This window comes from Monocercomonoides exilis (genome assembly GCF_001643675.1).
Source record: "Monocercomonoides exilis strain PA203 chromosome Unknown scaffold52-633478, whole genome shotgun sequence".
NCBI lineage: Eukaryota > Preaxostyla > Oxymonadida > Polymastigidae > Monocercomonoides > Monocercomonoides exilis.
In genome coordinates this window covers 205,070-231,508 of record NW_027150597.1, presented here as the reverse complement: position 1 = coordinate 231,508, position 26,439 = coordinate 205,070, and the positions used below count along the sequence as shown (strand labels likewise).

The 26,439-nt window shown below is 37.6% G+C and overlaps 8 protein-coding genes across 8 annotated transcripts; 4 read left to right on the top strand and 4 right to left on the bottom strand.

Moving 5' to 3' along the window:
* Positions 1-66: 66 nt before the first annotated feature.
* MONOS_15097 (uncharacterized protein) lies at positions 67-4,389 on the top strand (the record flags this gene model as incomplete). Its single annotated transcript, XM_067867950.1, has 1 exon — positions 67-4,389. One exon carries the CDS (start codon positions 67-69, stop codon positions 4,387-4,389), a length of 4,323 nt encoding a protein of 1,440 aa, XP_067720630.1.
* Positions 4,390-4,457: 68 nt separating this feature from the next.
* On the top strand, positions 4,458-6,596 carry MONOS_15096 (uncharacterized protein; the record flags this gene model as incomplete). Its single annotated transcript, XM_067867949.1, has 1 exon — positions 4,458-6,596. The coding sequence occupies one exon, from the start codon at positions 4,458-4,460 to the stop codon at positions 6,594-6,596; it is 2,139 nt and encodes a 712-aa protein (XP_067720629.1).
* Positions 6,597-10,501: 3,905 nt separating this feature from the next.
* MONOS_13134 (putative proteasome activator p28) lies at positions 10,502-11,564 on the bottom strand. Its single transcript, XM_067865815.1, has 5 exons — positions 11,434-11,564; positions 11,315-11,379; positions 11,162-11,260; positions 11,007-11,114; positions 10,502-10,944 (listed from the first exon to the last, which is right to left on the bottom strand). The coding sequence occupies exons 1-5, from the start codon at positions 11,519-11,521 to the stop codon at positions 10,618-10,620; spliced, it is 687 nt and encodes a 228-aa protein (XP_067720628.1). The 5' UTR covers positions 11,522-11,564; the 3' UTR covers positions 10,502-10,617.
* A 28-nt stretch (positions 11,565-11,592) lies between these two features.
* On the top strand, positions 11,593-12,452 carry MONOS_13133 (Autophagy-related protein 8 C (Atg8C)). Its single transcript, XM_067865814.1, has 5 exons — positions 11,593-11,695; positions 11,743-11,804; positions 11,886-11,901; positions 11,956-12,019; positions 12,083-12,452. The coding sequence occupies exons 1-5, from the start codon at positions 11,625-11,627 to the stop codon at positions 12,242-12,244; spliced, it is 375 nt and encodes a 124-aa protein (XP_067720627.1). The 5' UTR covers positions 11,593-11,624; the 3' UTR covers positions 12,245-12,452.
* On the bottom strand, positions 12,443-14,546 carry MONOS_13132 (chaperonin containing TCP1, group II (cytosolic)). The gene is made up of 7 exons (XM_067865813.1): positions 14,486-14,546; positions 14,258-14,412; positions 14,111-14,197; positions 13,869-14,053; positions 13,489-13,800; positions 12,654-13,422; positions 12,443-12,575 (listed from the first exon to the last, which is right to left on the bottom strand). The coding sequence occupies exons 1-7, from the start codon at positions 14,526-14,528 to the stop codon at positions 12,513-12,515; spliced, it is 1,614 nt and encodes a 537-aa protein (XP_067720626.1). The 5' UTR covers positions 14,529-14,546; the 3' UTR covers positions 12,443-12,512.
* Positions 14,547-14,579: 33 nt separating this feature from the next.
* Positions 14,580-17,934, bottom strand: MONOS_13131 (putative BBS4 protein; the record flags this gene model as incomplete). Its single annotated transcript, XM_067865812.1, has 7 exons — positions 14,580-15,924; positions 16,130-16,279; positions 16,576-16,667; positions 16,810-16,891; positions 17,032-17,099; positions 17,171-17,422; positions 17,506-17,934. 7 exons carry the CDS (start codon positions 17,932-17,934, stop codon positions 14,766-14,768), a joined length of 2,232 nt encoding a protein of 743 aa, XP_067720625.1. The 3' UTR covers positions 14,580-14,765.
* A 699-nt stretch (positions 17,935-18,633) lies between these two features.
* MONOS_13128 (putative Cation Diffusion Facilitator (CDF) Family Protein) lies at positions 18,634-21,108 on the top strand (the record flags this gene model as incomplete). Its single annotated transcript, XM_067865810.1, has 3 exons — positions 18,634-18,805; positions 18,878-18,961; positions 19,020-21,108. 3 exons carry the CDS (start codon positions 18,634-18,636, stop codon positions 20,693-20,695), a joined length of 1,932 nt encoding a protein of 643 aa, XP_067720624.1. The 3' UTR covers positions 20,696-21,108.
* MONOS_13127 (uncharacterized protein) lies at positions 20,768-26,188 on the bottom strand (the record flags this gene model as incomplete). Its single annotated transcript, XM_067865809.1, has 2 exons — positions 20,768-26,116; positions 26,185-26,188. The coding sequence occupies 2 exons, from the start codon at positions 26,186-26,188 to the stop codon at positions 21,177-21,179; spliced, it is 4,944 nt and encodes a 1,647-aa protein (XP_067720623.1). The 3' UTR covers positions 20,768-21,176.
* Positions 26,189-26,439: the final 251 nt, after the last annotated feature.

Below are 26,439 nucleotides of genomic sequence, written 5' to 3'. Positions count from 1 at the left end.
GGATTGACGATCATTTTTGATCAACAATATTTATTCTCAACAAATTTTCTTGATAATTTCAAAAGGATGATCGACACAATTTTTTTGATAATGTTAGGAATTGAAGGGATTGAATTATGCGAAAAAAGAGGACAGAGGAAAAGTGTGTTTAGTGGTCGTGTTCAGGTTTGGAATTCGTCGATTGAGCTGAAGTGGATAGAGCTGGTTGGGGGTAAATGTGGGAGATTAATGTGTGGAAGGAAGTGGAGTGTGGCTGTTATGAGTGAGTGTGTTGTGGGGATGGGAAAGGACAATGAGGAAGGGGCATTTGATCTGAGCGGGTGCATCGGGGTGTTGAGGAACATCACATTGAAAGGGTGGAGAAGAGGGGAAGAGATCTATTCAGGCAGGCTGTTTGGAGGGAAGGGATATGGAAGAGAGAAGGGTGGAGGTGAAGAAAAAGAAGGTGAAGGAGAAAGAGGAAGAGGAAGAGGAAGAGAAGGAGATGGATATGGAGAAGGCATTGAAGGGAGTATTTCGGTGAGCGAATCACACTTCTCTTCTTTTTGTGTCTCATCAGCCCCATTCCTGTCATCCCCTTCAATACCCCTTGTATCCCTCTCCAAACTCACATTTTTCAATATCTCAACAGCAAATGATGCATGCTCACCTTCAACCACTTTCTTTTCCCAAACAAATTGTATAATGAGCAGTTGCTCATTTTGGTCTGTCTGTGATGTATATGATGGTGGGATTGTTCCTTCACTCAACAACCCCTTGGCTTCCTTATCTGTTTCGAACGCCTCATTTATTGGATGCTTCCGGACAAGGAATGTTGAATTCATTGGAAGTGAAGAAAACAAAGAATATCCATGGAGACAAAACCAAACAACTAATGGAACAAATACATTCATTTGGTGTGAGTGGAGTGGATCGAGAACAACCGAAGGTGATATATCATATAGCAGCGGAACAACGAGTGGTGGAGCAATTTTCATGAGCGTTCTGCAATCTGGAAAACTTTTCGTTTCTTATTGTATATTCAACGATTGTCGTGCACATCATGATGGAGGAGCAATCAATTGCGAGCATATAAATTCAATTATTTCGGAAAATAGCTCATTCAATTCATGCATTGCTCAAAGAAGTTCTGCAGGTGGAATTTTTGCTTTTAATATAACTACATGTGTCAGGATTAGCGGATGTGAATTCCTGAAATGTCAAGCAGTTGATAAAGGAGGAGGGATTTATCTTTTTGCTTTTCAATTTTCAGGAACGGACTGCATTGGAGCAGAAAATGAAGGAAGTGAAAATACGTGCTTGCATGATAGCAATTTCACTTCATGCTCACTTTCAGGAACACAAGGCGGAGGGATGTTTTGTACAGGTTCTCCAGAAAGTTTCAAAGTCAAAAATATTCTTTTTTATTCTTGTTTTGCAAATTCATATGGAGGAGGATTGAAATTGGGCCTGACTTATGCAATTTTAAGAAATAATAGCGTGTATTTTTTTTTCCTTTATTTTTTCGATTGTAAATGCTTGGAAAACCCACCGTATGGTCATGATGTTCAGCATGAAGATGGTTATGCTACCTATTTGGACTCTAAAAATCCATTCTATGAATGTTATACCACAAATACAGATGTCAGGAGGGTTTGCTACACATATAATCGTTATATAGATGGTTCCTGGTTACATCAGCTTTCAGAAAAGAAGGATTGGCTAAAGTTAAAGACGATTTTTGTTTCTGTTGATGGGAATGATGCACATGAACCATGCGGGGTTAATGAGACATTTCCATGCAAGACTGTGAAGAAGGCATTTAAGATGAGTGAAATACAAATGAATATTGTAATAACTTTGATGGAAGGGCAGCATCAAAGTGAAACTTCAACAATTGATATTAAATCAAAGAAGATCATTATCATTGGAAGAGGAAGGGAAGCGAGTATAATTGGTACAAAATCATTTTCCTCTTCTCAAACAACAGAAGCACTTTTTAGTGCGACGAGTGGCCATTTGGGAATGAGACACTTGAAGGTCGATTGCAATTCAACAGCAGATTCCTCGCCGAGTTTGGTTGTGATATCTGGTGGGAGTGGGTCACTCTCGTTGGAGAATATTGTGATCACCATGAGTAATACTGGATGGAATGTGATATCTTCGTCAGTTTTTGTGGTGCCGCTGTCACAGCTATCAATGATTGATGTAGAGATCAAAGATATGTGTATTTCAAAACCATTGTTCTCTGAACCTATCTCATCAACATCGTTTTCATTGTCTTTATCTTCACTGTATCTGACTTCCACTACATTGAGAGAGAGCGTGCTTGCGAATGTGACTGTGATGAATGTGAAGCTGATGAAAGGTGACGGAGTGGTTGTGGCTAAGATTGTGGATAAAGAGGAGACGTTCGTTGTCTGCAACACAACTATTGAAAATTGCGAGTGCGAGGATGGTAGTGGTGGTGGGATCAAAGTCAAGTTGGAATCATCTACAAGCAAGCTGCAGGCAGGGATTTCATCAACACAGACAAGCGAAACAACAAAATTCTCCAGATGCAAGTGCAGTGAACATGGAGGAGGAATGATGCTATGGCTGAAGGAAAACTCGCATAATTTTGTGGTCTCAAGTGTTGAGTTCTTGGATTGCAAGGCTCACATGAGAGGAAATAATATTTTTGTATCAGGTTGGTATTTGCAAACAATTGTTGATTTTGTGCACTTTAAATGGAAGATGAGTTCAGAGGAAGTTGGATCATTAGATGAACTCTGTGGTTTTGAAAGGATGAGCACGGGAGAGAGGTATGTTATTCCACTTGTTGTATATTTGTGGAACTATTGGAGTGGAATCGGTTATGTTTCGAAAGAAAAAGGAGGAGATTTCAGTGAATGCGGATATTCTGTCGCGCCATGTTCATCAATTGATTACCTAATATCTCTTCGATATGCAACGCTTGGAGAAGGCGAAACGCTCATCAATATTGCGGGTTCTGGATTGCTGAGCCATTCCATTTCATTTTTATATTTATTGCAAACATCTTCAGATCTGGAATTTCCAAAAATTTTGATAAAAGGAGCAATGAGAGACACTGCAATGCTAATTAATGATGAAGATGAGAATAATTCAAGCAATAACGCAATGATATCATCCAATTTGATTTTATCTTTTATAAACATGTCATTCACAAGTCCAAATATTGTAGTGCAGCGTAATACATTTATTGAATCATCAGGAACAAATGCATTCTTGTCGGTTACAGATTGTTCATTTGGGTCAGCTGGTGGGATGGTGGAAAGTTTTGCGTGTTGCCTGATGAGAGTTAATGGAGGGAGCGTTGTTGTTGAGAGGTGTTCGTTGAGTTTGATTTCAGAGTTGAAAGGGTTGATTGCTTTCAGGCCAAGTGCAGCTGAGGTGACTGTTCAGAATGTGAACATTTCATTTGCCGATGTGAAAAAAAGAAGCTTGATTTCGATGATAGACGAAAACCAAATAAATAATGAAAGAAACAGACATTTAAATGGCAATAAACCTGTTTTGAGGGTTGTTGGGTGTTCATTTGCCAACATCACAAACGAAGGAATTGGAGCAGGTGTTATTGATGTAGGATCATTTGAGAATGTAGTGGAGTGTGTGATTGATGAGTGTTCAATAACAAACTGCAAGAGCGCTTTGAGTGCAGAAGGTGGAGGAATGAGAGTGGTGCTGAAGAGTGATGAATCAGCTTTGAAAGTGAATGGCAGCTCATTTTCGATGTGCAAGTGCTCGACTGGTTCAGGGCGTGGAGGAGGGCTGTATATTGATGGATATGATCCAAATGCCAATTATGGATATGAAACTCAGATTCCTCCTCTGAATTTCAAGATTGTGAATATCTTGTTCAATTTGAATGAGGCTTTTGTGGGGAAAGACATATTCATCAGATGTCACTCGATTGATCGCCAGATCAATGAAGCACTGTTTGCTTTGAACTACAACCAGGAGTCATTGAATTCAAACAACTCCATCTGTGGGAGGGATGTTTGGAGCGAGGGAGATGTTGATCTGATTCCGCTGATCACATTCTATTACTCGGCACAGGTGTTTGTGAGTGGGAGAGGGAGTGATGGGAGAGGATGTGGGGCACAGAGCAATCCGTGTGTGAGCATCAACTGTGGGGTTGAGCACATCGAGGAAGGGGTGATAAATGGGATTCTGATTGATGGAGAAGGGTTTGTGAGGAGGGAGTGTGTAATTGAAGATCTGATTGTGACTTCATTCAAAAAGACACAGGCGATTTTGAGATTGAAATCCGAGATTGAGAAATCCTCAGAGAAGGATTGCGTTATGGAGTTTGTGAATGAATGTTCAGTGGAGAGGTGCTCATTCCAGTTTGAAGATGGATTTGAATCATCCACAATTATCTTATGAAAGTGAAGAACGGGTCAATGGAGATCCAAAAATGCGAGTTCTTCTCTTTTTCAACAACAGTTGAGGATATGAAGTTGAACAGTTCAATTGTGAGTGTGGAAAGCGGAGAGCTGAAGATATTTGATTCAACATTCAAGAATATTCATTCAACAACAGCGGTGCTTTCCTTTTACGAAGAATCGAATGTGACAATTGTTGAAACGAGCATTTCAAATATCAAAAGTGAGGGAGATGTTGTGAGTGTTGGAAGAAAGGCGAAAGTGGTGATGAAGATCATGACGATTGAGAATATGACTGTACTGTCTGAAGGGTGTGCGATTGGTATGGAAGATGCCGAGCAAGTGGTGAGTGTGCTGAACAGCTCATTTGGAAAGTGTGCGAATTTGGTTGATAAGGGAAGAATGATGCAGATTAGGAATTCCAAGGACGTGAGGGTTGAGAATTGTGTGTTTGATGGAGAAAAGGAAGATGAAATTGTTAATGAAGAAAACAATAGAAAAGAGGGATTATGCAAATGGAATGGGTCAATGGTTGATATTGAGAAGAGCAATGTGAAGATGAGGGAAACAACATTCAGAAATAGCAAGGGAGGTGGGTTGTGGGTGAGTGGAGGGAGTGTGAAAATTGAGAAAGGAGAGTTTGAGGATAATAACCCAGAGATTGAGGGATATCCATCTGCCCGAAGGAATGTGATTTGCACAGGGAATAGCGAACTGAATGTTGCAAGTGTGAAAGGTGGAGAAGGAGTGTTGCCAAACACATCGTTGTGGATATTGGACGAAGGATGCCAATTGGGAGGGATAGCGAGTGAAAGAACATCATCATTTTTCATCCCTGCCTTGGAAGAAGTGAAGAATACGACACAGCCAAAAGGAGAAATGGAACTGATCATTCATGGGAAGTTGCTTCTTCCATGCAACTTGTCGCTGAAGATAAACATGAAAGATGGGGATGTTGAATTTTCACAGACAAATATCTTAGAAGAAGATGACTATATATCAGAGAAGGAGGTACATTCGGTTATCTCATCTGAATTGTTGAAAGTGATGGAGATGAAAACAGAAGTGAGTGTGTGCATTGTGTTTGGAAAAGATGAATCATTTTCTTCTAATGGAATTGTGGTGACAAACAAGAGTGAGTCTCAATCAAAAGGAGATGGGAATGAGAATGAAGGAGATGAAAATAACAAAAAAGTTCAAAACAGCAATGAATGGAGCATAGTTGTTATTGTTATGATGGCTGTGCTTTTTTTGATGTTTGGATTTATATTTGTTGTTGTGGTGGTGATTTTACGAAAAAAATTAAGGGAATCAGAAAAGAACGTTGAAAAAAAAAGGTTAGAAAATGAGCAGATAATGGGAAAGATGGAAAGGAGAAGGGAAAGCAATGAAAGAAGCTTTGAGATGAGTGAAATGCCATCGACGTTGCTGGAAGGGATGACGAGTCAAATTCCTTTGTTGATTGACAACGATGAGGAAGAGGGTACAGAAGCGGGAGGAACGAGCGATGAGGCACCAAATGAAAATGATTTACCAGATTTGGAATCACGATTGCAATCTTATGAAGATGTTTCTGTTGCTAGAGTGTTGCAATCACATTCATTCAGTGTGATATCTGCAAAGAAACCGTTTGGAGAGATAAAGAAAAAGAACATCAAAACATTGCATTCAGTAATTCATTCCGTTCAAGGTAATTTCACTCTGGGAACAAGAGCGATGGATGTTGTTGATGGGAAGGAGGTGGTTTTGGCAGTTGCAGAGCTATTTGAGCATTTGATTTCAGTTGCAGACGAAAGGACGGAAATGATTGGGAGGCAGTTGTGCCCATATTCAATCTTTGTTGAGGAAGGAAACGAAAATGAAATATTCGTTTTGACGGAGGAATTAGAGGATGAAAAGGAAAGGGAAGAAATGAAGCGATGGAAAGCACCAGAAGAGGAATATGAAGAAGAGGGAATTGAAAAGGGAGTTGTTTTCACACTTGGACTGATTCTGCATGAAATGACCGCAGGGGAAGTGCCTTTGAGCGAGTGTGATGCGGAGGAAGCGCAGGAGATGATGAGAGATGGAGTGCGACCGCTGACAGATGGAATCGATGGAGAAGAAGTGGTTGAGCTGATGGAAAAGATGTGGGCAGATGAGCCAAACGAAAGACCCACTTTGGTGGACGTGAAAAAATCAATTAAAAAGATTATAAATGAGGGATGAAGCCGAGTGAAAAACATCACAATAAAGTCACAATAATTTGTGCTTCACCCTTGAATGAACAATTGAAAAGACAAGCCGCTTGATAATAGTTGCTATTGTGGCTATCTGAATAAACTGTGCTATTTATTTTTTTTTTAAAATATTGAACAATTATCCCCAACGATCTTTGATTGCACGAATAGCAAATCATTGTGCGTTAAAGATTAATCATCATTCAACAAAAAAATTTTCGCATAACATGCCATAATGTTGTAACTCTAAAATTCGCACTTCAACATTTATGTTTTGAGTTTGTTCTTTCATCTAATTTTCTTATTCATTAATTTCATTTCATTTTTTTACTAGTCATATTTTTATAAGTACTATTCTTTTGAAATCAAATGTTAGAAAACTCCCATACAGATAAATTTGGAGTGATTTTTTTTATATGGCTGATCCTTTTTGAAATCACACTTTTGTTCGAGTTTTGATTAAAATTTTTATCTCAATGGGATTCAGAAATAATAAACTGCAACTGTGAATACATACATCTTATGAAGATATTTCAAAGAAAATAAATCTTTTCGAAAATCCCATTGAAATCATATTATATAATCAAAACTCGAACGAATGAATGATTTCAAAAAGGATTGGTTATATTTTATTTCTTTAATTTTCGATTTGTTTTTGAAGTCTTTTTTTTTTTTGTTTTTGTTTGTTTTATTTAATTTTTCTTTTTTATTTATTTGTTTTTGTTTTCATTATTTATTTTAAATATTTATTTTCTTGTTTTATTTTTATGTTCTGATGCCTTCTAAATAAAGCTTCTTTTGTTTATCAATTTTTTTAAAGCACTTTCAATTTTATCATTTCCATTATTTAAGGAATTTAATGCATCGAACCCTGTCAACACATATTTAGTTATATAATAACACTTGCAACACATTTTGCGTCAAATCAATTTGTTCAACTAATTTTTCGGTAAAAAACACCAATAAAAAACTTGAGCCGAAAACTTATAATTCTTATTCGATATTTATAATTCAAAATAGAAAATTAATATACGAATTCGAAAAAGAACAATTCAATTTCGAAATGAAAGAATTTTAACCTTTTATGTAAATAATATGCATAGGTTGATTCATACACACATTTTTATTTGTAATCAGACAACTTTTTGTTTTGACATTTCAATTTGATGATTTTTCAAAAAAGAAAAAAGCGATTTTGATATTTTTGCACATTTTTATTTTTTGATTATCATAAATAGAAAGATATCTTCAAATTATTGAAATGAAAAGAATTTTCTGCATTTTTAAAAAAAAATGTTATACTTTTTTTTAACTGAAAACTCAAAATCTATTCTATTCAGAAGAAATAATTTTGCAGTATTCAATTTTGGGTCAAATAACTGTTGCTGAGTGAACGAAATTCTTCATATTCGACAACAGAATCATTTCTATGAAATATTTTAACAATCTTCAAAAAATTGATTAATTTTTTTTTAATTCAATGTTTATTCAAGAATGATTGTTTGTAGTTAAATGAATAACGACATATCATTCACAGAAATTCATCATCACAAAATGGAAAAAATACAGTCAAAAACTATTTTCGAAATTGAAATACTCTTTTTCGAATTCCAATTATTAATTTTTTGTTTTGTGTAATTTTTTTCAATAAAAATGAGAAAGAAAGTCTGTTATAAATTGCATGTTTCTTTTTTGAATAATCACCAATTCGATTATATTGAAAAAAAGCAGTCTGATTTCATGAAGAATTTTTATATGTGAATCACACCACACAAATTATTCATAAAGTTAGCCAAATATTTTAGCGGTTCGAAATTGAAATATATGTTCCGAAATAGAATTAAAATTTTTCGAAAAAGAATGATTTTTGGTGTATCAACGAAATTATCATAAAAGTGGAAATTTGTATTTTGATAATTATTAAGTTGTGTTTTTTAAGCATATGTCAAATATATTTTGTGAAATTCTTTTTTCTTTATTATCTCATAAAATATAAATTAGAATTTTGATCATATTTATGTTTCCACTCACGAAATTTCACAAAAATGAAAAGAATACCATTGTCAAGATTTTGTTTTCTAAACAGAAAAATTTGGAATATGTGAAAAGAAATTATATCAAAACATGAAGTTTTCATTTAATATGATTATTAAACAAAAGGCACTTTTCAAAGAAATTTTTGCACCAAAATTTATTCAACATCCAAAATAATTATTCAAAATCGAAAAAGAAGAAAATTTGTTCAGAATTTCAATTCAAGTCAAAACCAAGGAAGTTTTATTGAAACAAATGTTGATGATTTCAAATGTTTTATTAAAAGATATGATTTTCTTTCGTTTTGAACTACTGTTTTCCACGATTAAAACTGATATTCATGGTCTATTTCTCATTTTGAAAATTGAAAATGTTTTATTTTATCGGTTTCAAATTCAATAAATGATATTAAATGTATAATCATGGACAAAACCCGGGAAAGGGACAAAACCCGGACTTTTTCATAAAATTCATATTTTTCAACAAGTTTCAAAAATTAGATTATGATAATTCATACGTTCATATATCAGCATATAACACATCTTACCATATCTAAATTTTTATTTGTTGTGCTGTATTTATGAAGAAATAAATAATTTTTATTTTTGAAAATTTGACTTTTAATGAATTTTTCTATTTCAACTGAACGATTCAATTCATCTTCTACACATGTAACTTATTTTTTCTTTGTTGCAAACTGTTCTGATTGTTTTTCATTTTCGGCAATTTGCTATTTCTGAAGAAAAAAAAAACTATCATTTTTGAAAAATCATTATCAATGGGATTACTTAAAAAATATTTTTTGCAAAACACAAAAGCATCCAAGTGAATTTAACACATGCATCAATAAATATGATAGTTATATAACATTTCCACGTTTTTGAAATTTAAAATGATTTTTAATTCATTTCAAAAAATACATTTTTGTAATAATTTCAATGAAAGTGATTATAATAAATAGTCAATTATGAAAACTAATTACATTAAAAAAATACCTACTGAATTATTTTTTATTTCAAAAACGTGGAAATGTTATATAACTATCATATTTATTGATGCGTGTGTTAAATTCACTTGGACGCTTTTGTGTTTTGCAAAAAATATTTTTTAAGTAATCCCATTGATAATGATTTTTCAAAAATGATAGTTTTTTTTTTCTTCAGAAATAGCAAATTGCCGAAAATGAAAAACAATCAGAACAGTTTGCAACAAAGAAAAAATAAGTTACATGTGTAGAAGATGAATTGAATCGTTCAGTTGAAATAGAAAAATTCATTAAAAGTCAAATTTTCAAAAATAAAAATTATTTATTTCTTCATAAATACAGCACAACAAATAAAAATTTAGATATGGTAAGATGTGTTATATGCTGATATATGAACGTATGAATTATCATAATCTAATTTTTGAAACTTGTTGAAAAATATGAATTTTATGAAAAAGTCCGGGTTTTGTCCCTTTCCCGGGTTTTGTCCATGATTATATTTCATATCACTTTAATAAGATTAATTCAAATATCTTTGTAAGTGAAACAAGGTTAAGAACCATCCTATCTGTTTTATTTTTTGCAAAAAAACTAATTATTTATTGAGCATATGGAAAGAGTTTTGACATAATTCAATTTTATCCTATTTACGCTGTTGGAGTCAAACATTAAAAAAAACAAAAAAAATATTTTTTCTGATTGAAGTTGACAAATTCCTCAGATCATTCACTGAAAGAAAAGAAACTGACATGAGCATAAATTTTAAAAATTTTTCAAAAAATTTGATGATGAAGGATTTTCGATTTTGAATTAAAAACATCCGATCTTGAATTTAAGTTTTTCGATATTGAATAATTTTTGGTGTACAAGTTGGAAAAAGAATTTCGTGTTTTTTCCTTTAATATTAAACATATTTTCTAAAAAAAATGGAAATGTAATATACAACAAAACTAAAATATTTGAAGTGCTTTTCGTGACATGTGTGAGATGTTCAAAACATGGAATGATGGAGATGATGTGATGATCCAAAGGGGTTTTCAAGATGTCTTCTGTTTTTTTGAACAAGATCCAAAAGATGGCATGCATCATCTCTCATTGTAATAATTGCATTAGACATATCTCTCCATTCCATTTCGTCAGCAACTCTCAAAGCTTCCGCAAAGTTCTCAATCTTTGGATATTTGCAAATTTTCTCAACCATTTTCGCTCTATCGGAATGAAAAACTGTGCTGCTCAAAGAAAGTGCAGAGGCATTGTCTATAGCAGATGCGATGTCAGTCATAACTTCTGTTTGAACATCATGCCCAAAGCCTTGGCCCTATTAATAAAATTACATGAATTGGTGAAATTAGATAAACAAATATTTAAAAAAATACAAACATCCTCAATAGGCATAGTATGCATCTGTATCCACATTCTCCAGCATTCATATATTTCAATGAGCTCTCGAGATTCACTGATCACAATTTTCACCATTTCGCTCAATTTCTTTTTCGGAAAAGATAAGTAAACATCGAAAAAATTAAATTTCAAACTTTATTTGTCATCAAAATAGCATCATTTTTTCCTGGTCCACTTGATGGAGTTGGAATAATACAATCCTTAAGTACATCATCTTTTGAATCACGAAATTGCTAAAAATCATTTTTTGAACATAATAAATCAAAAAAAATCAGAAAAACACAAGCAGAGATAAGTTCCGTAAGATGCTTAATTTTTGTTGGCATCATGGAAATATATGAAATGGCTTTATCTGAATTAAACAAATTAATTATGAAAATATTCATTTTCAATAATGCATGCTCACCGCTAGTTGCTTTACGTAAAGTTTTAGATGCTTCAAATGCACGTGGATAAAGTTTTGCACTTTTCCCTCTTTTTGACACGAAGCTCATTTTTTAAAAGATTTAAATAAAAAATTAAAGTTTGATCGTACCAACAGAAATAATTGAAGATGTTGAAATATATGGGCAGAAGATCACTTGCAGGTAAATTGCGATGGGAAAAGAATCTGCATTTAAATCCAAGATGTCATTTGAAGCTAGAAAGAATGAAGTTGATAAAATCCGGTTTGTGTTAAATTATTGTGTCAGAATTTCTTTTATCTCTCTTTCAGAAGGAAGTATCCAGACCGTATCCCAATTATTTGTGAGAAGTCAGAGAAAAGTGCAATTCCAGGTTTGACATTAAACGAATTATTTGATGCTTTTGTTTTTATAATTCTTTTTTCAATGTTCGATGCTTTCCGTAAATATTTAGAAATGTCTCAGAAAAAGTATGTATTTTTTTGGTAAGAATTTATATTTTTGAATATTTATAATCCATTAAGATTTCTTGTTCAAGAAAGCATTACCGTTGGTGAATTTCTAACAATTATTAGGAAAAACATCAAGGTTTGTTTTTATTTGCTTTTATTCATATTTAATGGCGCTTAACTTTAAATCTACTTTTAAAAGCTAAATGCTTCCGAATCAATCTTTTTGTTTGTGGATAATACGATTCCTTCAACAGGATCTCCTCTTTCTGTGGTATATGAAGATTACAAATCCAAACATCCAAAAGACGATGGCTTCCTTTATCTGACTTATGCTGGTGAAGCGACATTTGGGAATCTGTAATTTTTTAAAACTGAAATAAAGTGATTTTTCAATTGTTTTTGTGTACATCTCGATAATTTTATTCAAACTTCATATTCCTACCAATTTATATTATTCTTTTCTTCTTTCCTTCTGTTAAGTTTTATGATTTTCAAGAGATTTATTTCCTCTAATTATTCATCTCAAAAATCTGCTGTATCAAAAAAGAACAAAAACGAGTTAACTGCAAGCTGGAATTGTTCTTTTATCGAATGGTGAAAAAAAATAAAATAAAATGAGTTGATTAGAATTATTGTTGTTCTGGTGGAGCTTCAGTTTGAACTTCTATATGATCATCAACGCGAAGAATGGTCTGCATGATAAAAAATAAAAAATATTATACATATTTGAAATAAAACATTATTATTTCAAAAGTGAACAAAGAACAAACCACAGCTGCATCTGTTGCAAGTTGAAGTGCTGTCAGTTTTACTGCAGCTGGTTCTAAAACTCCAGCTTTCAGATTGTCCCTAACGGTTCCGTGGAGAAGATCAAGTCCAGTCCATCTTTTCTCCTTCATATCTTCGTTTCTTTGAGCTTCAGCATGTGCAGTTCTCAGTTTTGCAACAAGATCAGTTGCATCCTTAGCTGCGTTGGTGGCAAGTGTCTTTGGAATAGTCAGAAGAGAATTTGCCCACTGCACCGCTGCCAGCTGCTCTCTACTTCCCATTTTCTGTGCCCATTCTTCAACAGCGATGTTTAATGCAGCATCAACAGCTGCTCCACCCACAACAACTGCATCAGATTCCAATGTGGCGCTCAGGGCATGAACTGCATCATTCAATGAACGTTCCATCTCATCAAGTGCATAGTCAGATGGGCCTCTCAGAAGCAATGAAACAGCCGAAGTAGTTTTTGGCTGCTTGATGAAAATAGCATCGTCATCAGCAATTCTTTCCTCAGCAACTTCAGCAGCATATCCGAGATTGGATGGATCAAACGACTCTCCTCCATCCTCATCTGCCAATGATGTGACAACATGTCCGCCAGTTGCCTTTGCAATGGCATTAAGCTCTGCACGACGCACACGACGCACACCAATCGCTTTTGCCTCTACAAAGTATTTCAAGCACAAGTCATCAATACCTCCAGAACACAACACAACATTTGCTCCAGCATTCAAAATTAAACGAATTTGATTTTCAACTTGCTTGACTTCCCTATTATATTTGGAAATGGAAATAGTTCATAAAGATTTTCCAATTAAAAAAATAAAAATATCAAACTGATCTCTAACAGCTTCAAGTTCCTTTGGATCAACAATTTCAACTTGGATTCCCATTCTCAATCTCCATTTATGAAGAGGAAAATCAAGAAGTGCAATTTTTGCATCCTTAACAATGCGAGGCATGCCTTGAGCAGCTCGTGTATAGTTCAAGCAAATACCAGGCACAACACAACTGTCACTCATGGTTCCTCCATGAGCTTTTAATACGTTAATATTCTTAACAGGATATTTAAATGTTCCAGCCTTGGGACCTGGGCGCTTGACAAGTTTAACTGCACGCACGCAAAGATCTGCGAAATGATCGAGATCACTATCCATTGAATATAATCATCAAATAATTAAAAAAATATTAATTATTCATTTATTATAAAAGCAAACGCTGAAACAAGTTTTGAAGAAAGAGATGTTCTGGCAATGTTCATCAAGCATTCGTCTCCAAGTTTGTCAACAGGAATTGTGAGATTATCTTTAATGTATTGAAGAGAGAAACGCAAAGCACGCTTATATCCGAGGATGATTGAAGTTGGATGAATGTGATTTTGATCAATAAGTTTCATGGCATTCTGTTATTATTTTTAAAATTATTCTTTAAAAAACATAAAAGCTAAAAAGGTGCAAACTGCAAGCATTTCTGCAGCATACAACGTAACTGTTGTTGTACCATCTCCAACTTGCATATCTTGTTGCGTTGCAAGTTCAACAAGAAGCTATGATGAGTAATATTTAAAAAAAATTCAAAATAACAATCAACAAAATCAAATTCAAACCTTTGCAGATGGATGTTGGATTTCAAGTTGCCCCAAGATTGTCGCTCCATCGTTTGTAATATTTACATCACCAATGTCATTGACAATCATTTTATCAAGTCCCTCTGGGCCGAAGGATGACTTTAAAATATTTCTGATTGCAACAACAGCAGTAGCTGTGCACAAAGAACAAAATAAGAAAATTATATGAAATTATAGCATAAAATTATATTGAAATGAAATGTATACTGTTGCTTTGACGTATTTCAAACGACTTTTTGGATGAAGACATTTTAATTCCTTATTTAGGATCTAAGAACATGATGAATTTTCGATTATAATTATGGTAAAATTTAAAAAATTTTTTAATTTTTTTATGAAATGTGCAGTCGATATTTAAAAATTGTACAATGATGTGGCAAGTGATCAATGGGCTGTGAAATGAGAAAAAATAACAAATTAAAAAAAAGAAGAAGAAATAAAAAAACAATATAATTTTATGATAAACTTTAAAAACTATGCATCATGTTTAAAATTGTTCTCCAACATCAATTTCTTCCTCGGGAATATCTTCTTGTTCATCTTCGTTATTTTCATACATGTCTTCGTCATTGTCAACTTCTCTCATGTCGTCTTCATTCGCTTCGTCAAAATCTCCTTCATCCCTGTGTGCTTCTCCTTCAAATTCAATGCCTTCATCAACATCTTCATTAGCACCTTCTTCTCCTTCCTCTTCGTCCATCTCTTCTTCTCCATCCTCTCTAATATCGTCTATTATTTCGTCCTCTGGCTCCGCTTCACCTTCTTCAGGATCTTCTTCAATCAACATGTCATTTTCTCCTTCTCCTTCTCCTTCTCCTTCCTCAATCGCTCTATCTTCCTCGTTCTCCTCCATCTCCCCTTCATCATCCCCTTCTCTAACACCATCTTCTTCCTCTGCCTCTGCCTCTGCCTCTTCTTCTGCCTCTCCTTCTCTTCCATCGCCTAAATGCTCAACCTCTTCGTTCCCTTGCTCCTCCTCTCCTTCATACTCCTGCTGGCTTCCTTCCTCAACCTCTTCCATCATTTCCTGATGGTCGCTTTCTTCTCCAGGCGCTGCCGACACATCAAACAGCTCATCGTTCCCTTCTTCTCCTTCTCTTTCTTCTCCTTCTTCATCCATTTCTTCTCCTCTTCCTCCTCTTTCTCCCTCATCTCCACTCATCCCTTCTCTTTCATTGCCTTCCATCTGCTCTTCCTGCTCCTCAAACTGCATCGATCTTGCCTGTTGTTGTTGTTGTTGTTGCTGCTGTTGTTGTTGAACTGATCGCATATATTCTTCTTCTCTCTCCCTCCTCTCTGCCTCCATCTGCCTCTCCCTCTCTTCTCTTTCTCTCTCCATCTGCCTCTCTCTCTCCTCTTGCTCTTTCCTCATTGCCTCCGCTTTCTCTCTCTTCATCTTCTCCTCCTTCTCCCTCCTCTCCTTCTCCCTCCTCTCCATCCCTCCCTCTGCCTCCAGCTCTTTCTCCCTCTCCTTCATCTTCTTCACCACCTGCTCCGACGTCTCCCGCATCGTCTTCTCATTCCGCTTGCTGTCTTCGCTCATCGCATTGAAGCACCGCGCAAACTCCTTCAGCGATGCTTTGCACTGCTCGATGCGGTCGTGGTTCAGCAAGGAGATGGCCAGGTTCAGATGTGTTAGTGGGGTGCTTGAAGGAAGGAAGGAAGAAGAAGAAGAAGAAGGAGGAGGAGAAGAAGAAGAAGAAAATAATACAAAGAAATTAAGTTAAAAAAGAAGAAATGAAAACAAAAGAAAGAAAAAAAGAAAAGAAACAATCAGATAAATAGCAAATAAACAAAACAAAAAGAATAAAATTGAAATGTAAAATAGAAAATATAAAAATGTTGCAAAACTCTTGCAATGCGATGGACTTGTGGTATGCCTCTATTGCATTGTCGATATCTCCCAATTTGGACAAAGCAACACCCAGATGCATATAAGACGGCGCATGTGTTCTGTTCAACGAAATCGAGGCAGATAAGGAAAGATAACCTGACATGATTCTGAATGGATGATAGAGAAATATGAAAATGTTGATGATACAAGATAAAAGATAAGAAATTGAGACATTTCACAATGGATATAAGTCAAAATATCAGAAAATAAATAAATAAATAAATAAATAAATAAATAAATAAATAAATAAATAAATAAATAAATAAATAAATAAATAAATAAATAAATAAATAAATAAATAAATAAATAAATAAATAAATAAATAAATAAATAAATAAATAAATAAATAAATAAATAAAAGAGTGAAAGAGAGAGAGAGAGAGAGATAAAATATGAAGCAGACTGTCCTGTTTCGAGATAGAGAATGCCCAAGTTGTATGCGATGTGCCAGTCAAATGGAGCTGTCGTCCTGGCCTTCAACAAACAAGAAATTGCCTATGTATTTTTAAAGCAAACGCACACAAAGAGAAAGAGAGAGAAAGAGAAAATGAGAGAAAGAAAGAGAGAAAGAAGGAGGGAATGAGAAAAAGAGAAGAATAAATCTCTTCAAATAGAAGACACACAAAGGATATCAAACCGCTTGAGTTTTCTGCTTTGAATAGAAGCACATGCCAACATTGTTCCACAACTCAGCAAATTCTGAATGTGCAGCAGCAATTCTAATGTTTAAAAAATAATTTTTGAAAAATATTATTAATTTTTTGATTAATAAAAAATGCGACAAAAATAACAAAAATAAAAATACAGATTTTATAAAAAATACACAAATGAAAATTGAGAATTATTTTTTCTCTCAAACCTATATTTTGCGAGCGCAACATCAGTATCACCTTTATCTTGGATTATCATGCCAGCTGCGAGAATGGTCTACAAATGAATATCAAATATTGAAAGAATAATCATCAATTAACGTTTTAGCAACAACAGATAAAGCAAACTTTTGGATTTCTTGGATCAATTGTTAAAGCACTTCCAAGCTTTTCAAATGCTTTGTCATGATCTCCCATTCGTAGGCATATCAAACCTACAATCGTTAAGAGTTCTGCATTTTCTGGTGAAAGTGTTAATGCATGCTCGTACATTGGCAATGCCTCTGAATAACGTTCAAGTTGTGTATAAATTCTTCCTAATGCGCAAAGAGTGACTTGTTGAGGGTCAGCTTCAATTGCTTGAAGATATGTCTCAATTGCCTAAAGAAATTAGAGTTTTGGTAAAACATATAAGATAAAGAATAAATGATTCATTTTTAAAAACTTCAATAGAAAAAGCACACTTGTTCATCGTTTCCTAACTGTTGAAGGCACATAGCTTTGTTATGCAAGCATTCCCAATCTGGATCTTGAGTTAATGATAGGGCTTCATCAAAATTATCTATGGCCTCCTTATAACGACCAAGAAGCATGTAAGTCTTCGCAACTTGTTTAATATTGTCAATGCTCACAGGATTTAAATCAGTAACTGCTTGAAACACATTCAAAGATTCCTGAACTTTTCCTTGCTGTCTAAGTATGAGGCCCTTGACGTACAAAGCATATTCACTGGTATTGTCATATTTTTTCAATTGTTGCTCTATGGCATCAAAGCATGCCTTATAATTCCTTGTAACAAAATAATGGTGGATTTCTTGATTCTTTGCAGTTGGGTCATTCGAATAACTAAATTGTTGTTTTGTTTTTGCGTCTGTAAGTGGAATGGTTTGCATTAAATAAAAGATTGAAAAATGTTTGAAAATTTTTATATGGGACATAAAACTGAAAGTTAAATAAACAATTAATTCAAACACTAAAAATATAGGAAATAATGAATCTTAAAAACTTTTTGTAAATAAACTTATTTTGATGAAACATTTTGATTTTCAAAAATTGACGTGCGGAGTTTCGCTCGATCACAACGAACAAAATGTAAATGAAAAGCTATCTCCCAATATCACATAATACTAATTGATAACTTTCATTTTATATATAGCACGATTTCTCCGCTTGTCTCAATCGATACAACAATCGTTTCAAATATGTATGTTACGCAATTATGGCTCGATCAATTATTTATGAAAAAAACGCTTCAACTGCTCTACACCATCGTACATTCTCTTGCATCTCTTGGTATGGCAATATATGCCTTAATATCAGGAGCAGAGGTGTACGAATTTCTCTCTCAACGTCTGATTTATTCCATTGGGACATTTATTTGGATATTATTCAATATTGTGTGCTTTCCATTTGATATTCGAATGCATTACTTCGCTTTAATGCTTATATTCATTATCTTTTATTACCATATCCTTCTATAAATCAAAAAACCAATCGTTTTACGACGCATTTAGTTATCGTTTCGTGCTGCAACAAAAACGTTTTCTTATGGATACGTTCGCTTCAATCAAATTGGCGGCTTTTTGTGCAGCATGTCAGTAATTGCGTGCATATTTTTCATTTTGATGGATGTGTTGAATTCGTATATTGCTGGGGGGCATGGAGAATCTGAAGAATTAACAAATTCTCTAACAAGTAGAACATTCTTTTGGATTTTCGTCGGAAGTGCGATATATGACGTTATTGGACTTGCACTTTTTTACTGTTTGTAGTTGTTTTAATTGTTGGTTTTCGTTCAAGTTTTCGTTTTCTTTTTCTCTTTAACTTTTATCGCAGATCGTGGATTCTGGTCTCTTTTCAAGTACACAAAGGGTGTAAAAGTAACTCGAGCCGAAGAAGAAGCAGTATATCATATTTTATGTGTGGCTTTTTGTTGTGTACAAAAACTTTAACAATATCTCTTTGTTCAATATTTTAGCAACTGATAATGAAGAGCCAACAAAACTTATTGAGAGCCCAATGATGACATCAGCTTCATCAAGTTCTTCCTCTGCTCCGGACTCTCCACTTTCTTCGCTTATACCAGCCTCCTCTCCACCATCTTCAATTACTTCCCCTCTGATCTCACAAAGATTTGGAATTCTTGGTGGAAAGAACGAAATGCCCCGTATGAACAAACTAGCTCCCTGTGAATGCTGCAACATGTCTCCTGCAAACGCTTATTTCTCTCCATCTGGTGAGGTCATTGCAACTGCGCAGCAGATCTATGAAAAAGTAGCCGAATCATGTCCAGCATGTGAGTGTGAAGAGTGCATGCAGCCTCTGATGTGGGAATCTCTCAAAGTCGAAAACCCAGAAGACGAATCCAACTGCGAGCACAGCTCTGCACATAATGCAGAGAGTTCCTCGAAGCCGGACACAGACGATGAACATGACCATACACATCATCATCACAGTGATAGCGAAGAGGAGCACGAACACCACAAAGAGAAAGAAAGTGAAGATGAACACGATGAGCACGATCATCACGATCACGAGCATGAACACGAGCATGAACATGAGCATGAACATGAACATGATCACGACCATCATTCCCACGGCACATCTCTTTCTTCCTCCGTCAGCTCCACACCCCGCGCCGGCCGTGTCATTGAGCGCCATCCACACACCGACCACCACCACAAGCACCCTCCCCCAGCAGTCATGAGGGACTTCCTGCGCCGCCCAGGAGAGAAGAACAGCGTCGAGCCCTGCAGCTTCTTCGAGGCGTCACGGGACATCCAAACTTCACAGACTGCGATTGTGCTGGCACTTTTGGGGGACATTCTGTTGTGTGTGCTGTTTGCAGTGAAGTGCTGGATCAGCGGGCTTGTTGCAGAGGCTGTTGAGGCAGGCAACGCCGATGCAGCACACAGCGACGAGTTCAAATGGGTAGAGACGTACGAGCTGTTCGGGCACAACATCATCCTCATCGTCATCTGCGTGGCGCTGCTGGCCACAGAAATCAAAGTGGTGTACCGCCTCTCCCTCATCCTGCTGATGGGCCTGCCAAAGTCCATCTGCGCTGACCACCTGCGCCGCGTCATCCTCCGCGTGCCGTCTATCCTGAATGTGCACGAGCTCCACTGCTGGTCCCTGGCCTCTGGCGACGCGACTGCCACGTTCCACATCGTGATGGCAAACACACCGGGATACGAGGTGGAGTTTGCTGCCAGCGTGCTCGAAATACTCGCAACGGAGCTCCACCGCCATGGAGTGCATTCGTTCACTGTGCAGCCAGAGTTCATCGACCCGGCCTTTGTCACGCAGATACACGCAGACGAAGGAGGAGCAGGACATTCACACGACGAGCCAGCTCAGAAGACACAACACGAGGAAGAAGGAAGCAGCAGCGCGTCTGGCCATTCACATGCTCACTCACATCTCCACATGAATGCAGAAGAACAAGAGAGCAGCTCAGAAGCCAGCGGAAGTGTTCGGAAGCGCCCGCAGAAGTCAAAGTGCTTTTCAGTCTGCGAAGCATCGTGCAAATCGGGTGTGTGCTGCACCGTTCCTGCTGAAAACACTTATGTTGGTGTGCAATACACAACTGGCGCTTCACCAACAGCAACAGCCCCGCCGCTTGTGCCATCTCCTGCTCACTCTTCTGCATAAGTTCATTTGACGGGAGTTGAGTTTCATCGTTTTTTCTTTTTCTTTTTTTCTTTTTTGTCCTTTTTTTCCTTTTTCCTTCCATCCAATTTAGACCGTTTTCTTTTCTGTCATTATTCATGAATTGTTGATTTCTGTTTGTAATAATAATAACCTTTTAATTTTCTATATTTATGTATCACCGCCTTCTTTATTTCTTTTTCATATCGTGCAGTTGTTATTCATTCTTCCTCAATTTTCTTCCGATAATCATCATTTCTCATTATCTATTTCTGCATTGATAATGCAATAAGAGTCATTTCTTTCTTTTTGCTTTCCTCTTCTTCTCCCCCATCCCTCTGTTTTTGGGAGTCTTATATATATTTTTATGGCATTTCATTTGAGTTTTATCAGCGGAATATATCTATTTGTATATCAACAGGTCATATTTTTTTCCCCCACCCTCACAATAAATACAATTTTACTCCACAAAAGCAAAGCAGCATCACTGTTCCCCCATTGCCTTTCTCTCCTCCAGCGTCCTTTGTATCTGCGCCAGAAGGATCTCCTGCACACGCCGCAGCTCCTCGTTCGACATCGACTGAAAAGGCGAGTCCTTCGGCAGAGGCGGCGGGTGCTGAGGATCAAACATGACTTTCTCTTTCTTCTTGTCTTTTTGAGCTGGCACTGCAAATTTGAAGCTGCCTTCGCTTTGAGGATGGGCAGAAGAAGAAGAAGAAGAGGAAGAAGAAGAGGAGGAAGAAGAGGAAGAAGAGGAAGAAGAGGAAGAAGAGGAGGAAGAGGAAGAAGTTGGTTGAACGGTCCCTTCATTTTCTATGCAGAGACGCTTTCCCGATGGAAGGAGAGCGGCTGCTTGCAAGTTTGAAGAGACATCAGTCGATGAAACATTTTGCATTTCCTCTGCTTGTGATAAATCCGCATTCTTTGCTGTGTTTTCGCTCTTCCCTTCCTTTGGCCTGTTTCTTTTGGACTTTCTCTTTTTCTTATGAGGCGACTGCTTTGGAGCAGCTGAACCCATAATTTGACTCAAAAAGAGGTTTGCATCACCAACTGAATGAATAGCAAATGAATGGAGGAAAGCTCTCTGGATTGTATTTATTGAGGGAGTAGATGGTGATGAGGAAGAAGAAGAAGAGGAAGAAGAAGAGGAGGATGAACTTGAAGAAGAAGAAGAAGAAGACGACGAGGATGATGATGATGACGACGATGAAGCATTCGTCTGACGATTTCGTTGTCTTCTGTGATGTTTGCTTCCTCCTCCATTTTTCTTTGCTCCGTTGTTATTGGAAGACGAGGTAAAGTTGAATGGATTGACAATTGGGGCAGAAACAGGTGCTTTTGGAGCAGGAACACAATCATGAGGAAACAACAACGCTTGTTCAGGCACTGCTTCTGGAACAGAAGATGAAGATGATGAAGAAGAAGATGATGAGGTAGAAGCAGGAGAAGGAGAAGTAGAAGAAGTCGAAGAAGAAGAAGAAGAAGAAGTTGTTGATGCCGAAGATGAAGAAGAAGAGGAAGAGGAGGAAGAGGAGGAAGATGAAGGAGAAGATGCTGAAGAAGAAGAGGCAGAGGCAGAGGCAGAAGCAGAAGCAGAAGCAGGAGCAGGAGCAGAAGTACTTTCAGCTTGTGTCGATGGAGAAAAGATGTGCAGAGGAGGTACCAAAAGATAGTGGCGTGTTGAATGATGTGTCTGAAATGTTGGCCTTGCCAGATAATCAAATCGTGCTTTCACTTTCTTTCGTTCTGGCTCTGTTTCAAAGATTGGCCTCTTCTGCTGCTCATTCGGCACTGGTGGCTCTTTGTCTGAAGATGAAGAAGATGATGATGAAAGAGAAGATGGATGGTTAATAGTTGAAAAGGAAGAAGAAGCAAAAGCAGAAGCTAATGAGGTAGAGGAAGAAGAAGAGGAAGAAGTTGAAGAGCTTGATGAAGGATTATCTTGTTCTTCATCTTCTTTTTGACCAGCCGGTGCAAAAAGTGTGCTTGTTTCAGTCAGCGACATAACCGTATTTGACTCTTCAATCTGCGAAACAGCCGATAAAAGCTGCGGAGATGCAAACTCAAACTCTTTTTTCTCTTCAAAAAGAGCATCAGAATAAGAAGCAGAAGAATCAAGACGAGTCAGTTGGGGTGCTGCATCTGGATCATTGCTTCCATTTTCTTGTTGTTTGCTCTGCTCTTTCTTTCCCTTCGCATCAGATGGAAGATGCTTCCACATCTTCGCCAGTTCCTGCAGCTGCTTCTTCTTTTTCTGCTGCTCAGTCTCATTTCTTTCATTTCTTTCAGTTCTCTCAACATTCACCACTCTTTCATTTCTTTCATTTCTTTCTGTTCTTCCAAACTGTTTGTGCTGCGGAGTGACCTGCTCCACCACATTCTGCAGCTCCTTCTGCAGATAGTCCAACGGCGTGTACTCGTCAAACGCATCTGAAAACGGCTGAGACAGCTCTTTGCTCTGCAGCACAGCCTCCGGCGACACAATGAGGTCTGTGTCGAGTGCGGGCAAGCCCACGTGGTTGTTGTCGAGGTACATTGCAGGGCAGTTGCAGAGATAAGAGAGCACCTTCTCGCGTGTCGAGTGGTAGATGCCGCACTCATCTAGCACACACATCACAGCAATCGGACAGAGACTGTCGAAGCTGTGCGGATCGCTCTCCAAAATCGCTTCCACATCGCGTGGCGGCTGAGGAAGATGAGATAGAAAGAGTGTGCGAGGAAATGAGAACAAGGGAGTGTAGGAGGATGATGAGGGGGATGACAAAAGTGATAGTGATGACGGAGATGCAAAGGGAGACATAGAAACAGTGTCATTGTTTGAAGAAGAAGAAGATGCCGTCTGCTGTGTAGCGAATGCCAAATCAGGCGGAGTTGAAGAAAAAGAAACAACTCTGACTTTTTCAAGCATCTGCTTCTTCTTCTGCCAAAAAGCAAGAATTCGTCGACGAGCCTCAGTCACAACATTCTCAACTGATCGATGCGACAAGGAAGATGGCAATTCAAACGAAGAAGAAAGTGAAGAAGACAAAGATGAAGAAGAAGTGATAGATGAAGACAAAGAAGATGAAAATGAAGAAGATAATGACGAAGAAGAAGCTAGACCAGTACCAATAGCAACAGCAGTGTTAGGTGTATTCAACAAAGAATTGGAAGTTGAAACTGAAGCTGAAGAAGCCGAGTTTACAGAAGTGTAGAACATCTCCAGTTTTTCTGGCAGTCTTCCAATTGTCTTCGATGGCACTGCTGTGCACTTCGTCACTCTGATCCAGTCGCCTTCCTGCAGCTGGCTCCGCATAATCTCCGTCAGCCGCAGCATGTCCATCTTCTGCTGTGGTGTCACCTGGTGTGCAGCATCGTCGCTGTACACAAGACGCACCACAATCAGATCATGCCCAGGGGCAGCTGTCGGGTCAAACAGCACAATCAGCGGCGGCTGCAGCAGAATGACCACACCCGCCGTTTCGCACCGCAGCGTTGTCAGAGGCAGCTCATCCAGCGGCGCACGGAGCGAAAGCGTATGGGGGATCTGGTTGGTGAGAGTGGACTTGCGCAGATATGGCTCATACAGCTTCTGCTTGATCGATGCAATCGTGTTGAAGAAGCCACTTGTTGAGTGGCCGAATGTCTGAATGATCTGCCGGGCAGTCAAAATCTCTGCCACAATCTGGTCAGCCACATCTGCCTGCATCATCGGCTGCGACCTCAGCACCGCTCTCTTCAATCTCTCCTTTATTGGTGCGGAACTTGATGCTGCCTCAATGCTGCTCTTATCAGACTCCTCACTGGAAGTTTGTTTGAGCAAATTTTTTGTCTCTGCTGTGTGCTGAAGCGCGTCTTTCACTTCTTCCAGCAGAACAGCCGTGATGACACACCCATCGCGTGTGCGGCACATTCCCTGGGGCTTCCCATTGAAGTATGAAAAGGCCAGAGAAGACAGATGGACCACTGAGCCTGGCCGCAGCGAAGCCAGCCTGTGGTTCGTGGCAAGCATCGATGGCTGAATAAACACGTTAGTTGAGAGCGGGGTGGAAAGCAAGGAAGATGTGCCCCGACGCTCCTGTGGTAAAGAAGTCAACGCTTGCTGCTGCTGTTGTTGCTGTTGAAGAAGCGATCTGTCAGCGAGGAGGAGCGTGATGATCCAGTCCTCTTCGCTTCCCACCCACGACACTTTGCTTGCTCTCTTCGACAATTTTGTTGGGCGAGGAATGGAAGCCTCCACAACAACCGCCACAAGCGACACCATTGGCGTTTTGCCTCCGAGTGCTCTGCTGGAAAACAGCGTGGCCAGATTCATTGATGGAAGCAGTGATTGTGAAAGCAGCGGAGGAACATAAGATGCGAAGGGGTCGTTGAGATGTTGCGTCTGGTAAAACGGAGGAAGCAGCTTGGCGTTGAGGGAAGAGAGGGGAAGAGTGAGGTTCTTTGAGATCAATGGTTTTGTGCAGATGTAGTGGATGAAGTCAGATGTGGCATTTGGGGTGGTTGGCATCGGTGATATTGTCTCTAACTGAGAAGCAGCTTCTGAAAGGATGGATGGAGAGCTTGGAGCTGGCAGAAGCGACAGCCGCGTCTCATCTTCGCTTTGTAGCTTTGCATCTGGTTTAATCATTGAGTCGTGTTCCATTTCCTTTTCCTGCTCACAAACAGGTCGAAGGTCAAGTGCTGTCTCCAGCTTGAAAGTCTTTTCAAGAGCAGATGGAGAATCAAGCAATTGCTGTGCCAGCTCGCTTCCGAGAGTCTCGCCAAATTCTTCTTCTAAATCTCTTTTTGAAATGTGAGATGTTTCCTCCGTATTGTCTCCTAGTCGTAATTTACTAAGATTGTTTGGCGTTTCATTTTTATCTTCTGATGATGAATTGGTTAAGCACGAGACAAAACGTTGAGGAGAATTTGCATGAAAAACAGATGGAGTGATGGGAGTGGTGAGTTGTGAAATTTGCGTAAAGTGCTGAGATGAATCTGAATCAGAGGCAGCACTTGGGCGAGTCGGGGTTGAAAATGTTGAAGATAATTGGAAATCAATACTTTGATTATCAGGAAAAAGATTATACTCAGATGAAGATTGAGAAGCAAAAACGCGCTGAGGAGATGATGTTGATAAATTTGACGGAGAAAGAGGTGCGGGGATATGTTGAGATGATAATGATTGAGTTGATCGACCAATAATATCTTGTGAAGTCACCTGAGGTTGCGCAAAAGGTGGTGTCACAGAAATGTCAGATGACGAGCTTTGTGTGTTAGAAGGTTGAGAAACGCTTAAAGAATCATTGTCATCTGAATTTATATATTTTTGTGCATATTTCGATTTTCTGCGTTTTGGATGTTTCATCTTTGGAGCTGGTGTTTGCCAAACGCTGTTTTCTTCAGTTTCATCTGAATCGCTATCAGTTAGAACGATAGCATCAAAAGGTTTTCCATTTAATTCTAATTATATTTGGTTTCAAAATACAAAAATTTAAAATTACCATTTCTAAAATGAAATATTTTCATACGCATTTGTTCTGTTTTAAAATATGTAGAATGCCTGGTGTGATACTGAGTTGCATGTTTTCGAGGCATTCGTACTTTGCTTGAATGTATTTACTGCGAAAAAATCTAAATTTTCAAAAATATTGAAGATCTAACCATGATAAAACCTGTTAAAGCCCTTATGATCATGGCCATAATGGAAGAAATATTGAGTTTTCTTAGTATAAAAGGGCCAATCGTGAAAGTTGACAATTGGAACCGGGGCTTAGCCTCGGTCA

Coding starts and splice junctions, on each gene's coding strand:
- MONOS_13133 (XM_067865814.1), top strand. CDS start 11,625: ATGGGAAAAGAATCTGCATTTAAATCCAAGATGTCATTTGAAGCTAGA. Junction 11,696..11,742: donor AATGAAGTTGATAAAATCCG/GTTTGTGTTAAA, acceptor TCTCTCTTTCAG/AAGGAAGTATCCAGACCGTA. Junction 12,020..12,082: donor TTATTAGGAAAAACATCAAG/GTTTGTTTTTAT, acceptor TACTTTTAAAAG/CTAAATGCTTCCGAATCAAT.
- MONOS_13134 (XM_067865815.1), bottom strand. CDS start 11,521: ATGAGCTTCGTGTCAAAAAGAGGGAAAAGTGCAAAACTTTATCCACGT. Junction 11,115..11,161: donor CTATTTTGATGACAAATAAA/GTTTGAAATTTA, acceptor TTTCCGAAAAAG/AAATTGAGCGAAATGGTGAA. Junction 10,945..11,006: donor ATACTATGCCTATTGAGGAT/GTTTGTATTTTT, acceptor TTTTATTAATAG/GGCCAAGGCTTTGGGCATGA.
- MONOS_13132 (XM_067865813.1), bottom strand. CDS start 14,528: ATGTCTTCATCCAAAAAGTCGTTTGAAATACGTCAAAGCAACA. Junction 14,198..14,257: donor TCCAACATCCATCTGCAAAG/GTTTGAATTTGA, acceptor TACTCATCATAG/CTTCTTGTTGAACTTGCAAC. Junction 12,576..12,653: donor TTGCAACAGATGCAGCTGTG/GTTTGTTCTTTG, acceptor TTTATCATGCAG/ACCATTCTTCGCGTTGATGA.